General features: G+C 42.4%; 1 protein-coding gene across 1 annotated transcript in view; it reads left to right on the top strand.

Moving 5' to 3' along the window:
- LOC126259408 (cell division cycle protein 16 homolog) overlaps window positions 1-17,210 on the top strand; it is a 204,768-nt gene that overhangs the window by 92,914 nt on the left and 94,644 nt on the right. The window contains exon 6 of the mRNA XM_049956185.1: window positions 15,562-15,641. Coding sequence (XP_049812142.1) covers window positions 15,562-15,641 — 80 coding nt within the window. The remainder of the gene's footprint in view (window positions 1-15,561; window positions 15,642-17,210) is intronic.

Here is a 17,210-nt window from a genome sequence, read left to right as displayed (position 1 = left end):
AGGAAACCAAGTTGCACCCAACTGACCGTATTGCTTTTACCCACTATACCTCGGAGCAGTCTGACCTCCCCCCTGTGGACGGTATTCCAGCTCATGGTGGGGTCATGTTGCTCGTACGGGACGATATCTATTACCATCCCCTCCCATTGACCACCCCACTCCAAGCAATAGCTTGTACCGTCTACACTCCATCGTCATCTGCAGTTAGTCGGGCTGACATGATGCACCTGATTGTTCAGCTTCCTCCGCCGTTTTTATTGTTTGGCGACTTCAATGCCCATCATCCCCTTTGGGGCTCTCCTGCATCCTGTCAGAGAGGCTGCCTCTTGGCGGATGTCTCCAACCATCATACTGGCGCCCCGACTTTCCTCTCGGACTCTACTCATACCTACTCCCACTTGGACCTCTCGATCTGTTCTACCACTCTTGCCCGTCGGTTCGAGGGGTATGTCCTTTCTGACACCTATTCGAGCGACCACTTCCCCTGTGTCGTTCGTCTCCTGCACCACACCCCATCCCCACGTCCTTCGAGCTGGAACATACCGAAAGCTGACTGGGGACTTTACTCCTCCCTGGCGACCTTTCCGGACCACGATTTTCTCAGTTGTGACAGTCAGGTTGAATACCTCACGGCTGTTATCATCAATGCTGCCAAACGTTCCATTCCTCGTACTACCTCTTCTTCACGTCGCGTTTCCGTCCCCTGGTGGAATGAGGCTTGTAGAGACGCTATCCGTGCTCGACAACGTGCTTTACGCACCTTTTGCCGCCATCCTACGTTGGCGAATTGTATTGGATACAAACGACTCCGAGCACAATGCCGTAGAGTCATCAAAGACAACAAAAAAGCTTGTTGGGCCTCTTTCACCAGCTCCTTTAACAGTTTTACTCCCTCTTCTGTCGTCTGGGGTGGCCTGCACCGGCTGTCGGGCATTAGGGCCCACTCCTCGGTACCTGGCCTGACTTCAGGTAATGAGGTCCTTGTTGATCCTGTGGATGTCTCCAACGCCTTCGGCCGCCCATTACCACCCTGCCTTCCTTCACAGGAAAGAGGCAGAAGAGGCTCGGCGACTTTCCTTCCACTCGCTGAATCTGGAAAATTATAATGCCCCCTTTACTATGCGTGAACTCGAACGTGCACGTTCAGATGCTGGCCCACCTTTCTCCGGCAGGCAAAAGCTTCCTTCTTCGTACCTACAATCGCGTCTGGACCAAAGGTCACGTCCCCATGCGTTGGCGTGACGCCATCGTTGTTCCTATACCCAAACCCGGGAAGGATAGACACCTTCCTTCTAGTTACCGCCCCATTTCTCTTACAAGCTGTGTCTGTAAGGTGATGGAGCGCATGGTTAACGCTCGGTTAGTTTGGATTCTTGAACCTCGACGGCTACTTACCAATGTTCAATGCGGCTTTCGTCGCCGCCGCTCCGCTGTTGACCACCTTGTGATCTTGTCGACATTCATCATGAACAACTTTTGGCGAAAGCGCCAAACGGTAGCCTTGTTCTTCAATTTGGAGAAGGCTTATGATACCTGTTGGAGAGGAGATATCCTCCGCACTATGCACAGGTGGGGTCTACGCGGTCGCCTGCCCCTTTTTATTGATTCCTTTTTAACAGATCGAAAGTTTAGGGTACGTGTGGGTTCCGTATTGTCCGACGTCTTCCACCAGGAGAACGGAGTGCCTCAGGGCTCTGTCTTGAGCGTAGCCCTTTTTGCCATAGCGATCAATCCAATCATGGATTGCATTCCACCTAATGTCTCAGGCTCTCTTTTTTGTCGATGACTTCGCGATCTACTGCGGTGCCCAGAGAACATGCCTCCTGGAGCGCTGCCTTCAGCGTTGTCTAGACAGCCTATACTCATGGAGTGTGGCAAATGGCTTCCGGTTCTCTGAAGAGAAGACGGTTTGCATCAACTTTTGGCGATATAAAGCGTTCCTTCCGCCATCCTTACATCTCGGTTCCGTTGTTCTCCCATTCGTGGAAACAACTAAGTTTCTAGGGCTCACACTGGACAGGAAACTTTGTTAGTCTCCGCATGTCTCTTATTTGGCTGCCCGTTGTACATGCTCCCTTAATGTCCTCAGAGTTCTTAGTGGTTCATCTTAGGGAGCGGACTGCACTGTCCTGCTTTGCTTGTATCGGTCCATAGTCCGATCAAAGCTGGATTATGGGAGCCTCGTCTACTCGGCCATCCCTCTTACGCCGTCTCAACTCCATCCACCATTGGGGGTTACGTCTTGCGACCGGAGCATTCTACACTAGTCCCGTCTAGAGTCTTTATGCTGAAGCTGCCGAATTACCATTGACCTACCGGCGCGACGTACTGCTTTGTCGGTATGCCTGCCGGCTGTTGTCAATGCCCGACCACCCCTCTTATCAGTCCTTCTTTGCCGATTCTCTCGACCGTCAGTATGGGTTGTATGTGTCTGCACTGCTGCCCCCTGGAGTCCGCTTTCGTCGCCTGCTTCGACAATTGGATTTTGCCCTCCCTACCACCTTCAGAGAGGGTGAGAGCCCGACACCACCGTGGCTCCAGGCTCCGGTTCATATTTATCTCGACCTCAGCTCGCTCCCGAAGGAAGATACTCCGGCTGCAGTGTATTGCTCACGGTTTGTCGAACTTCGTGTGCGACTTGCCAGTCACACCTTTATTTACACTGATGGCTCCAAAACTGACGATGGTGTCGGCTGTGCCTTTGTCGTTGGGGCCGGCACCTTTTAAATACCGGCTCCTCAACCAGTGTTCCAGCTTTACGGCCGAGCTTTCTGCTCTCAATCACGCCGTTCAGTATGCCCGCCGCCACCGCCTTTCATCGTATGTACTCTGCTCTGACTCACTCAGTGCTCTTCAGAGCCTTGGAGCTCCATATCCGGTCCATCCCTTGGTGCAACGGATCCAGCAGTCCCTCCATTCTTCTACTGCTGATGGCTCTCCTGTCAGCTTTCTGTGGGTACCCGGCCATGTAGGAGTGCCTGGGAATGAGGCTGCTGATGCTGCAGCCAAGGCTGCCGTCCTCCTGCCTTGGCCAGCCTCCCATTGTGTCCCGTCATCTGACATTAGTGGGGTTGTTTGTAAGAGGCTTGTGTCTTTGTGGTGGGATACTTGGTCATCACTTCAAGGAAACAAGCTCCGGGCAGTAAAACCGTTCCCAACTGCTTGGACAACCTCCTCCCGACCATCTCGGCGATAAGAGGTCCTTCTGACCAGGTTGCGGATTGGGCATTGCCGGTTTAGCCACCGCTACCTGCTCTCCGGTGACCCAGCCCCGCAGTGCCCTTGTGGTCATGCATTAACAGTGCGCCATGTTTTATTGTCGTGTCCCCGTTTTAGTCAATCTCGTGTTGCCCTGTCTCTGCCATCTACTTAAAAGGATATTTTAGCTGATGACGCTCGAGCAGCTGCTCGTGTTCTTCGTTTCATTACTTTGACTGGCTTGTCCGAAGACATCTAGCTCCTTCACTTATTTTATCTGCATCTTTGTAAGAACTTTGTGGTGTCCCCCCCCCCGAGTTGTACTAGATTCTATGGGCTCTAACAATTGTGGCTGGGCGCTAATGACCTCAGTAGTTGAGTGCCCTTAAACCCCCACCCCAAAAAAAAAAAAAAAAGTTAAGGAAATATTAGGATGATTAAGCATAGATTTATCAACACACATTTTAAATCAAACTGATAAAAAAAATGAAATGAGGTACTGGATCCTGAAGGATAATGATGTAGCCTAAAGCACAGATTTAATTTCAACTCATAATTTTATTACGAGTCTGGGCGTGAAAAGGTGGCCGTAAAATTCTAAATAGGTTTACTGCAATTATTTAACTGAGTCAAATAATGGAACAGTATGAAGCAAACAGAGTAACGTACAAAAGTTTCAAACACTAATGTCACACTTTATAACGCACAAATCATAGTTCTAATAATTTACAATGTACACAGAAGTTTCACAAAATTCACTAAAGGATTAAGATATTTCAATGATTGCTATTAGTTCTTCCCCTCACCCGTGAAACACAACACTCATCCATATGGGCACACAGAAATCATGTTAAGTCCTAAATACAGCTAAAGTGAGCAGCTGTATCGTATATTGCTCAATGATCACCCTTCTAACAAACTTACTGACCAAGACCACCTGGACGCAAGAACACTATGCTCACTTACTCCAGAACTCGGTCATGTGATCAACCACAGCAATCAAGACTGCTTATTTCCCTGGGTCACATTATCAAAATAATGCACTTTTATATTGGTTTGTATACTTTATACATATTTAATACACATATTCGTAAATCTATGTTTTGTCTTGTACCACCTCTGAATATCTACATTTTATCCTTTTAATTTATTAATTTGCATTTGTTCTGAGAGCAAGTTGCAGAACCTACAGTGGCTGTCACCAAAAGGTGGTCGTCTCACCTTCTTACAGTATTGCCAGTTAGTGATAATTTCAAATGTTAGCAAAAATTCTGAAAATATATATAGACACCTATATTTTTAGTCTAGAATGCAATACAGTATTTTTCAAAAGAAAATTCTTGCCAGTCATCATAGGTAAAAACACTTAACATTACATGAAATGTTCAGGAAAAATATTTTTTTACTTCAATGCATGGGGGGTTACACTAATATATTTGGACTGAAAAAACTATATGAAGGTTGTCAAATGTTATGGGTGCATGTGATTCATATTTTATCATGAAAATGTAAAAGTATTCTACATAAAATATAAAATACTGTAACAAGCATGAAACTGTTTTGCCTGTGAAATGAAAACTTTCATTGCTGATGGATTTGCTTTGTTTTGGCACTTATAAAAACTTCCATTGAGAAAGTTGTTAAGAGAATTATAAAGTTAACTTTGGTAACATCTGAGATATCGTTGTTGTTGTTGTTGTTGTTGTTGTTGTGGTCTTCAGTCCTGAGACTGGTTTGATGCAGCTCTCCATGCTACTCTATCCTGTCCAAGCTTCTTCATCTCCCAGTACCTACTGCAGCCTACATCCTTCTAAATCTGCTTAGTGTATTCATCTCTTGGACTCCCTCTACAATTTTTACCCTCCACGCTGCCCTCCAATACTAAATTGGTGATCCCTCGATGTCTCAGAACATGTCCTACCAACCGATCCCTTCTTCTAGTCAAGTTGTGCCACAAGCTCCTCTTCTCCCCAATTCTATTCAATACCTCCTTATTAGTTATGTGAACTACCCATCTAATCTGCAGCATTCTTCTGTAGCACCACATTTCGAAAGCTTCTATTCTCTTCTTGTCCAAACTATTTATCGTCCATGTTTTACTTCCATAAATGGCTACACTCCATACAAATACTTTCAGAAACGACTTCCTGATATTTAAATCTATACTCGATGTTAACAAATTTTTCTTCTTCAGGAACACTTTCCTTGCCATTGCCACTCTACATTTTATATCTTCTCTACTTTGACCATCATCAGTTATTTTGCTCCCCAAATAGCAGAACTCCTTTACTAATTTCAGTGTCTCATTTCCTAATCTATTTCCCTCAGCATCACCTGACTTAGTTTGACTACATTCCATTATCCTCGTTTTGCTTTTGTTGATGTTCATCTTATACCTTCCTTTCAAGACACTGTCCATTCCGTTCAGCTGCTCTTCCAAGTCCTTTGCTGTCTCTGACAGAATTACAATGTCATCGGCGAACCTCAAAGTTTTTATTTCTTCTCCATAGATTTTAATGCCTACTCCAAATTTTGCTTTTGTTTCCTTAATTGCTTGCTCAATATACAGATTGAATAACATCGGGGATAGGCTACAAACCTGTCTCACTCCCTTCCCAACCACTGCTTCCCTTTCATACCCCTCGACTCTTATAACTGCCATCTGGTTTCGGTACAAATTGTAAATAGCCTTTCACTCCCTGTATTTTACCCCTGCCACCCTAATTGCCATCTGCTTTCTGTACAAATTGTAAATAGCCTTTTACTCCCTGTATTTTACCCCTGCCACCTTCAGAATTTTAAAGAGAGTATTCCAGTCAACATTGTCAAAAGCTTTCCCTAAGTCTACAAATGCTAGAAACATAGGTTTGCCTTTCCTTAATCTTTCTTCTAAGATAAGTCGTAGGGTCAGTATTGCCTCACATGTTCGAACATTTCTACGGAATCCAAACTGATCTTCCCCGAGGTCGGCTTCTAACAGTTTTTCCAGTCGTCTGTAAAGAATTCGCGTTAGTATTTTGCAGCTGTGACTTATTAAACTGATAGTTCGGTAATTTTCACATCTGTCAACACCTGCTTTCTTTGGGATTGGAATTATTATATTCTTCTTGAAGTCTGTGGGCATTTCGCCTGTCTCATACATCTTGCTCACCAGATGGTAGAGTTTTGTCAGGACTGGCTCTCCCAAGGCTGTCAGTAGTTCTAATGGAATGTTGTCTACTCCGGGGGCCTTGTTTCGACTCAGGTCTTTGAGTGCTCTGTCAAACTCTTCGCACAGTATCATATCTCCCCTTTCATCTTCATCTACATCCTCTTCCATTTCCATAATATTGTCCTCAAGTACATCGCCCTTGTATAGATCCTCAATATACTCCTCCCACCTTTCTGCTTTCCCTTCTTTGCTTAGAACTGGGTTTCCATCTGAGCTCTTGATATTCATACAAGTGGCTCTCTTTTCTCCAAAGGTCTCTTTAAGTTTCCTGTAGACGGTATCTATCTTACCCCTCATGAGATAAGACTCTACATCCTTACATTTGTCCTCTAGCCATCCCTGCTTAGCCATTTTGCTCTTCCTGTCGATCTCATTTTTGAGACGTTTGTATTCCTTTTTGCCTGCTTCATTTACTGCGTTTTTATATTTTCTCCTTTCATCAATTAAATTCAATATTTCTTCTGTTACCCAAGGATTTCTACTAGCCCTCGTCTTTTTACGTATTTGATCCTCTCCTGCCTTCACTACTTCATCTCTCAGAGCTACCCATTCTTCTTCTACTGTATTTCTTTCTCCCATTCCTGTCAATTGTTCCCTTATGCTCTCACTGAAACTCTGTACAACCTCTGGTTCTTTCAGTTTATCCAGGTCCCATCTCCTTAAATTCCCACCTTTTTGCAGTTTCTTCAGTTTTAATCTACAGTTCATAACCAATAGATTGTGGTCAGAGTCCACATCTGTCCCTGGAAATGTCTTACAATTTAAAATCTGTCTTACTATTATATAATCTATCTGATACCTTTTAGTATCTCCAGGGTTCTTCCATGTATACAACCTTCTTTCATGATTCTTGAATGAGATATCATTATTATTTCTTATAATCTATGAACGCAATTACCTGAGTAGTACTTGTATGTTGCCGCCAGGATTTTGGTTCCAACAGCTCACCTTAATAGGACCAAGAATTTTCCTTACATCTTGAAAACTTTTTGTTTTCAGCTGTCAAAGACCCTCTGTCGCTGAACCTCTCACCCTAAATGCCAATAAGCTCTATACAAAAATAACTGTAGGTACTTTCAGGCCACTGTTTTAGTTAAGTCAAGCAAAATGTATTTGTTCATACGGTTTTGTGAAACCCATTGTTTGCCTAAATATACTACAAAATGATTGTCGTCAGCACACAGTAAGTGCATTGTACACAAAAGCTTTTATCTTATTGCTGCAGTCTCACTGCATTCCATTAAAAATTTTAATCTGTCATTACACTTTCCGAATTGAAAACCAAGTGAGAGGAGAAGACTAAGAACGGAGATCTCTGAGCCAGAATAATTAAATTTTTCATGGAAATCACCCTGTATTTTTCTAGCTGCCAAATACTCTCCTCCGCCGTAGTAACCAAATACTGTTCCATGCATTAACTTTTTGTTAAAATGGTCAAGATCCATAGCTTTCCATTATTGTTTATACGCCTTTCCTGAAGATTAAAAACCTGCTCACATCTGGAGATTCTGCTGATGTTACTGCACTGTTAATAAGAAATTCAATTGATTAGGAACACCACAAGCCTTTACTGTTAGTTAAGAGCTTGCACAAAATTTATGTTATTCTTGGGTTTTTCATTGTTGGCCAGATCAGTAAAAAGAAGCTTCAGTATGTTCAGTATGACAATTTTTGTTTGCTTTTGCCTGCCTTGCCACTAGTCATTCACACTGACCAGTGTAGGCCCTTGGTCCTGCAAAACCGGAGTCAATGATCTTTCTACAAAAGACTGAAACCACATGTGAACATACAATATTGCATGGAAACGCTGAACACATTGCTGGCACTGAGCACCTTGGCTGTTGCAGTGTGTATGTGGCAGCGAAGCTGTGAAGTGGACAAATCACAGTGCTTTGTGCCTGATGATGTCATGCAACGTGTGTGACATTGACCTGTCTATTTTAGCGATGGCCACTGAAGTCAAGTACATGTCTGTATTCTATACGCCATTGCGACACTACATGAACCATAGCACATTTCTTAATTCTTACAAAATTTAACAAATTCTATTTATATAAAGTATTACATCATAGTTCCTGACGCAGTGTTAACATGATGAAGCTAACTGAGAGTGTGGATGTGGAGAATTCTTTGATTTTGCACAGCTGAATTGAATAATATAAATAAATTGTTTGACAATTTAGTTTTGTGCATAATGGGCATCCTTGCTTTCTCATCATGTAGCTGCAGTCATGACCTATCCGTTCTTGCATCATATGTACTAGAGACCTATCTACAAATAGGTATTACTTTGATATAAATAAATAAACGTTAATTATTTCTAAACACAATGTCATAGAAATAAGGTGTGGATGACATCTTTGCACTTTTGACTTCTTGAAGAATGGTCACAGTCCTCAACTTTATGTAAAAAGTTCTACAAGCAACGAAGGCTGTGATACGAACCAAAATGGTGTTTTAGTAAGCTTTCCAATAGTTTCACTATCTGCGTGTGCATAAAATCCGCACCACGTTTCCCGGGCTATATCTCCTTGGTCAGTGCTTGGTGTTATGGCTCTCTCGGTCATTCTCCTGTGTGTCCGTGGTCAGTATACAAGCTAGCTGCTTTGCACCTTCAGTCTCAGTGTTGATGTGTTTCAAGTAGTCGTCCTGAATATTGTTTGGTTGCAGTGGGAGTAATGTATCCATTGCCATTTCAGCCGTGTGGCTATGTAGCAGAAAGAGTGGTGTGGAGCCTGTAGTCTCTAGCTTCACTGTGTTGTATGCAAATGTCACAAATGGGGAGTATTTTATGTCTGTTCGACATCAAACTACATTGAGAGCAAATCTACCAGTATCTAATTAAAACATTTTGTGAGGCCATTTGTCTGTGGCTGATAGGCAATTCTAATACTGTATGCAACTTGAAATTACCTGATACTGGGATAAACTGTAAAACTTTGCCACGATCAGAGGGGTGCTGCATGCTTCGAAATTATATCTTCTACATGGAACCTTGCAATTTCTGGAGCTTTGACAGTTGGCACAGCTTTGGTGACAGGGTAGTGGTTGAAGTAGTCAGTGCAAACTATTATCGATAGATACCCGTGTGTCGATTTCAAGAACCTCCTCAAGAGGTCGGTGACAATTTGGTGGAACGGCACTGCTACAGGTGGGACTGGTACCAGATACCTCGGAGATAACTGTGGCATGATATTCCATTCTTAGCATTTCTAACGTATTGATAGAGACTTGGTCAGTAATAGCTGTGACCGATTATGTATAGATTCCAAGGTGACCAGCTGTTGAAGTGTCATGAAGACACTTCAGCATACATGTAGATAAGCTAGGAGGGTAGGCAGCCATAGTTCCTCTTATACAATGCTCCATTTATTAATTGTAATTCTCCTTTTGTTGGTCCCTGTCCTTCAGGGCTTCTGTGGCTTTCAGCAATAGTGGATCTCTCATCTGTTCAGCAGCAGTGTCGCGTAATGCAGTGATAACTGATATTTCATTTACACTACTGTGTTCTGCCAAAGGATTCCTTGCAAGGTAGTCAGCATCTTTCTGTTTGTGTCCACTTATGTACACTACTGTGACATCTTAATACTGAAGCCTCAAAGCCTATCTCACCAGTGACGTGGTGGATCCTTCAGGCCAGTCAGCTAGCATTGAAAGTAGTGATCCATCATAACGTGAATGATTCACCAATAGCCAAACAATTGTAAGGCACTCTTTCTCAGTTGTAAAGTAGTTCAGCTTGGACTTGGAGACTGCTCTGGCAGCATAAGCTATCATCTTTTCAGCACGATCCTGAGTTTGCACTAGAACTGTACCTATCTGGTGTCAGTGTGAAGTTTGTCTCAGCATTCTCGTCATACAGCGCTAGGAATGGAGAAGGTGATTGCACCTCGTTAATGACAATGAAGGGTCTTTCTACGTCTCATTCCAGGAAAATTTTGGCCTCCCTGCAGTAATTCTTACAAGGAACATGCCTTGGTACGGAAGTCCTTTATAAATAGCCAGTAGAATGAGCACATTCCGAGAAAACTCATATCATGAATATGCCAAGAGAAGGAAAATCTGTGGATGCTGTTTTTTCCTCTGGTTCATAACAGACTCCATTGTCATTCACTATACGCCCCAAGATTTTTATTTCTTGATCGGTGAAGAGGCACTTCTTCAAATTCAGCCAGAAGTGCACAGTTCAAACACATTTCATATCAGTTGTTAGACGACTTAGATGTTCTTTAGATGTCTTCAGAAACACAACATTGTCATCCAGATAGCAAAGATGCATCGTCCATTTAAGGTGTCAAAGCAGGCTGTCCATTATACATTCTAAGGTAGCTGGAGTAGAAACACCGTCCAAACAGCACAACATTAAACTCATTTCAGCAAGATCCTCTGTTTGCACTATAACTGTACCTATCCGGTGTCAGTGTGAAGTTTGTCGCAGCAGGGCAACCTCATCAACTTTTATTTGCTAGTAGCCTGTTGTGTGCCTATAATTGAGAAGTATTTTGCTCCTTTCAATCAGCTTTGCATTCCAGTAATGCATGACAGTGTACAGACATCATTCTTCGTGATTTTATTCAGTTGTCGGTAGTCGACGCAAAAATGCTATTTGCTGTCCTCCTCCTCTGCAAGGGCAATGAAAGAAAATGTGTGATTCTGAAGATTCAATGAGGTCATCTTGCAGCATCTTCTCTATTTCCTTCCATATTATCCAGATTTCATATGGCGTCGCTCTTTAGGAGTGCTGGCTAATGGTGTATGATCCTCTGTGTTGATATAGTGTTTTGCCATGGGCCACTTTGTCTGTGTGGTCTCTTCTGTGGATTTGAAAGCATCTAAAATTGATGCAGAATGACCATCACTCACCAAGGCCAGGTCTTGTTCGTAGTTTGAAGGTATCTTCCTATCCAGAGTTGTCTTTAGTGGTAGCGGAGTATGATTCTTCTTCAGTGACACTAAGCTGCCATTTTCGGATTGGTTCAGCCATCGTGATAATCAGAATCCAAAATTCTTCTTGATCACCTGCAATGCTTGTGATCATCCTGGCACATAGATTTCTCTTGTGAGCCTGAGTATCTTATTGCAAACTTCACAGTTTAACTGAGAGTCTCGATTTATGACTGGAAGTCGTCTCATTGAAGATGGTGAGATAACAATATCTTCAATTATAAACACTTGCCTAGAGCAGTCTTTATTGTGTGTACTATACTTGTTCCTGGGGACTGGACGTATTTCCCATTTGTGACCTTCAGCACACTCACTTTCATATCATGGAAAATAAAATTCTGTAACTGACAATGATAAGCATTCAACCTTACAGAAAAGGAAGCCCCTGAATTGACTATTGCCTGAACAGGTTGGTTGTCAATGACATAATTGAGATTATCTGACAACTTTTTGACTGTCATCCATAGAAGATTTGCATCAGTGGCGGCCTTACCTCCGTAGATGGTTGCCTTACGTAGTTTTCCTGAAGTTGGTGGCTATGTGAACAGCTGGTTTTTCTGTAAGACGATGGGGAATGGCCAGTGCACATTGGTGAGTGAGCTTGTCCAGGGTACTTGACAATGATGTCATGTCACAGGGCTACAGTTCTTCCCGAGTGGTTTATTCTGTACAATTCAAGGGAATGATTTGGCCACCCAGGCCGCCCAACATGAATCCCACTGAACATTTACGGGACATAATCAATAAGTCAGTTCGTGCATAACATCATTTACCAGTAACACTTTTGCAATTATGGATGGTTATAGAGGCAGCATGGCTCAATATTTCTGCAGGGGACTTACAGCGACATATTAAGCCCATGCCATGTCAAGTTGCTGCACTATGCCAAGCAAAAAGAGATCCAACACTATATTAGGAGGTATCCCATGACTTTTGTCTTCTTCCTGTTCCTGGCTCTCCAGCCATTGACGGGCCTTGGCCTGCTCTAAGATATCATTCCGTTCTCCCCTGTCCAGTGGTTTGCATCTCTATTCTTTGAAACCAATAATTTTTAAAGCTTCTTGTATGTCATCCAAATATCAAAGTCTTTGCCTCCCCCTGCTTCTTGTCTCTCTTGATTTTGCAGCATTGCTGTTTTTGTTGGTTCTCATGTTCCTATGAAAATCACAGCCAACCTATTTCAGGTGGTTTATTTTAATGAATGTTATGATTTCAAGATCTTTACATAATTTGTAAAGTTCAAAATTATATCATCTGTGCTATGCTCCATCTTCATTAGGCACCCCATAGATTTTACGTAATATCTTTTGTTCAAAACATTGTATTATCTTTTCACACTATTTTGTCAGTGTCCAGGTTTCTGGACCATATGTTAATACAGGATGTATTAAATTTTTATACAGTTGACACTTCGTTCTTAAGGGCAGATTTCTGAACTTAAGTTCGGGGGGGGGGGGGGCGGGGGGGGGGGAGGGGGCACATAATAGCATTTAGTAGATAGATGGATGTGCCTCTTTATTTCCATACCAATATCATTCTGTGATGTTGCGTGTTCCCAGATAGACAGATTCATGAACCTGCACAATTCTATTGTATATTGTGCCTGTTGTGTTGATTTTGGCTGTCCTTACTACCTTCTCTAGTGCTGTGTTAAAATGCACACATGAGAGTGCATCCCCTTGCATGAATCCACAGTTAGTTTCAAAACTTGATGTTAAATTTCCTTGTATCCATACTTTACATACTACTTTCTCCATAGTCAAAGTAATGAGGTGTATTAAATGTTATGGTATGCCCAGTTCTTTCATGGCTTCAATAAGTTTATTTATTTTTGTGATGGCATATGCTTCTTTAAAATCAGCAAATATATGATGTGTTTTGTATTGTGTTCCCTTGTTTTTTCCAATATCTGCCTCAGGGTGGATATTTGGTCAATAATTGATTTGCCTCATGTCTCCCAATTGCTTTCTCTGTAAAAGGTTTTACACTGGTACAAAGCAAGGAGAATATTTTATATGCGGTGTTCAAGGATGTATTTCCTCTGTAGTTTGTACATTCCAGAATGTCCTCTTTCTTAGATGTAGCACATATTATGCCAATATTCCAATCATCTGGGATGACTTTTTGCATCCATGTATCTGAGCAGGATGTGCATGCATCTGACTAGATGTTCTACACCACGCCTAACCACACCTAATAAACTCAGCTGACAGGTTGTCATTGCCAGGTGACATATTGTAGGTAGCTTCTTTATTAATAGATGAAACTCTCACATCAAGTGCTTCCCATTGCCCTCCTCTTCCATTTCTTGGTTTTCACTTAGTTCCCATGCTTCAGCATTCTCTGATCATAATAATTCCTTAAAGTTCTCTGCCCAACAATGTAACACAAATTCCTGTAATGCTTTAAGTTCACCATTTTTTCCTCTACTTCGTGTTGGTTTTGGTTGAAATTCCTTTCTAAGGTTATTGGCCTTTTTGTAGAATTCCCTGCTTTCGTTAGTGTTATTCAGTGTCCTGCAACCATATTTTGAAAAGGCTTCTCATCTTTGCTTTCAGAAAACATTTTTCAGTACTCCTTTTTCCTCTATAGTCATCCACTAGCACTCTTGTTCTTCTGACCTTCATATTGTTACATGTTTCCTTTTTTGTTCTTGTTGCTTCCACACACTCTTCATCATACCATTCATTCCTTCTGGTCTATTGTTTCAAACCTATCACTTCCTCTGCAGCAGCCTGTGTTTCATTTTTGGTTTTATTCCATTGGTGATTTATGTTGAGTATAATTCTGTAGGGTTCCTGTTAATCTATTTTCCAAATTAATAGCTAGGTGTTCAGCCTACTGTGGGTCCCTAAGTTCTGAGATATTTCACTTATTTGGCCTTTCTCCTTTAACTTTTATGTACAGTTGAAATTCTTCCTCTAATTTTTGGTGTGAGGAGGTAATGATCAAAGTCCGTAGTCTGAAAATACGCCAGTCTAGTACATCAGAGCCATGCCTGGTATGTGGTAATATATGAACAATTTGGTTCCTTGCATTGTTACCTGGCGACACCCAGGTCATTTTATTATATTCTTATGCTGGAACCATTTGCTAGAGACTGTCATATTAACTGATGCTGCAAAATTTATCAGGAGGTGTCCATCGTTATTACTCTCTTTATGGATGCTATATTTACCAGTCGTAGGGGAGAAGACCCACTCCTGCCCTACCTTAGCATTCATATCTCCTATCACCATTTTATATCATTTTTTTGGACACTGTCAATATGCTTGCTCCAGTTCATTGTAGAAGATCTCCTCCTCTTCAGCTGTCTTCTCCTCAGTAGGGGCATTTGCATTTAGGACACTGTAGTTAAAGAATTTCCCCTTTATTCATATATATGGACTTACTGCTTTAAATCCTGTTACTAGTTGTTCAGTGCTTTGATAGACTATAAATCCCACATCAAATATGTGTTCACTATTGTGGCCGCTATGTTACACAGAACACTGCTGTTTCTGGAAGATACCCTGTCCAGTCCACCTTATCTCTTGCAAGGCAATGGTATCCACCTTCAATGTTTTCACTATTCCAATCAGACTTCCAAGGGCTGAAATTCTACGTAATGCCTGAAGGTCCATCTGTGATTGTATTTCCTTGAGCTTTAGTAATAAGATTTTGTTCTTGATATGGGTTATCAGCCCATAGCTATTCTTCGGAAGACCATTTCTCCTGCTCTTGTCTGCCTTGACCCTGTTCTCCAGTGTGGTTGATTACTCAATTTTCCTCAGGGCTGCTCAGGTTCCCAGGGTTCAAAAACTTGTAAGGGAGAGACGGAATTGAGTATGAGAGGCTAAATGATCTTCACTTGCTTAAATTCACATTTTCACATCACTACCCCATCTTAACCCCCAAGACTTTAGTCACCTCAGTGTATTCTAATAGCCATTTGAAGCTGGAACTAATACTACTTCTTCAAGTTACTTCTAATTACAGTACACAAAGTATATTCTGTTCCATTTTGATCTTCCAGTCAGTGAGAATTTCTTGTGGTGCTGGGTGTTGAATCTGTATTCTTCATGTAGAAGCACACACTTGTTGCTCACCACTGACTGACAACATTTTTTTCTCATAAATTTTACAGTTAGTGTTGTTTCACTTGTGTAGATGTAGCATAAATTTTGAACTTTACTAATGGCAGATTTCTTGTTTGTCTGTTTTTGTAGGGTGCTTAAGAAGGACTCCTATCACAGTGGCTGCTTTCCTGTACATATTGCGTGCCTTGTCGATCTCAAGATGTCAAACAGTAAGTGTGTTCCTCTTCTCAGAAAACGTGTTATGGAGGCATAGCTGCCTCTCTCTCTCTCTCTCTCTCTCTCTCTCTCTCTCTTCCCCCCCCCCCCCCCCAATAATGTTTGCAAAAAATAATCTGTGAGTATATAAAAAGACTTATTTATGGCTTTAGTTTTTAACAATAATGCAATGCAGCTGCCATATAGTTGCTGTTGAAAAATTTTCTCATAAGTAAATACTTCATGCAACACACTCAGAAATCAAGTAGGAGCAATGTGTGATTATATCTATGCAGAAAAAAAAATCAAATTATTTTCCACCCCCTGGTACATACACCAGATAATGGCACAGGGCACGTAAAATAAAACTGGCTACCGAAATTTTTTTTGTCACTTTGGAAGAACAATCTAAACACCAAAGACTACATTATACACATGCACAGTAATGTGTTTGCCCCTGCCCATTATTGGTAAGCAGGAAATGCTTCTGAATACCACATACGTTCCCAGGCTCTGACTGAGATTGACGTGATTCATTAGAAACCCTTTTCTTGAAGTCTGGGAGGAAAGCGTAGGTTCTCAATGGTGCCATCCCAGTCCTACTCTCATACATCTACCCCCCTAGTTTCACTACTGAAAGTAAAGCACACAGATGTAAGCAAAATACACCTACATTTTTCTTTAGGACATTAATTACAACATTGAAGTGTCCATCAGGATTGCATGTGTTATAACAAGAACAAACATGATTTATGGAATATGGTACTTGATAAAGCCAACGTACGATACAGTGAAGTACAGGTTGCTTGTAGCACTGAACACATTGAATGGACAACTGTAATACAATTACAGAATAAGCCAAGCACTCGTTTGTGATCACTTAAATAACACTGTTTCTTTGTCGGCTCACCAGAGTGCATCCACGGCAGACCCAGGTGGCCTCTATGAGCGGGCATGTGAATTGTATGGATGCATGATCTCTGAAATAGAACTTGTCATGGGTGAAGGTACATCATTCCTCCCTTCTAGTTGGTGGAAAAATGACATGAATAGATAGAAAACTGGCTGCTGCACCATCATGTAGCGGACAGGTACCATTGATTAGGGGCGGAAGTGATGAGGGAGCGGTTTGGCACACCATCCCCTCTCTCGTGAGAGGCTGAAGGGCGGTACCAGGGATGGCATCTCCATGGCGACCTCATCTAGGTCAGGGGTCGGTAAACAAGACATCAGTGGGCATGTCAGAAACAATGGCTGCACAGGACCCAGCAACAGAGGCGGCAGCAGCATCAGTTGCAGTGGGGCTGCATTGGAGATGGCAGGCGAGGAATGGGTCAGAGGCAGCAACCCCCGCTGCAGCGCAAACCAGATCATCTGTGACACAGGAACAGGCATTGGGGTGGGAGGCGGTGGCCCTTTCGGAACAAACCCCGATGTGTGTGGCCGCAGCTGGTCAAAGTGATGGGACATCCGCCCATCAAGAATGCAGATGACCGGGTGATGCTCGATAATAGCAGGAACCCGGCCTGCGGCCAAAACCATGAGCCTAGACAGGTGCATCCGGCCAGAACCATTGTGTAGCC

This window comes from Schistocerca nitens, chromosome 5 (assembly GCF_023898315.1).
Source record: "Schistocerca nitens isolate TAMUIC-IGC-003100 chromosome 5, iqSchNite1.1, whole genome shotgun sequence".
In the NCBI taxonomy this organism is placed as follows: domain Eukaryota; kingdom Metazoa; phylum Arthropoda; class Insecta; order Orthoptera; family Acrididae; genus Schistocerca; species Schistocerca nitens.
This window is presented reverse-complemented; position numbering and strand designations above follow the sequence as displayed.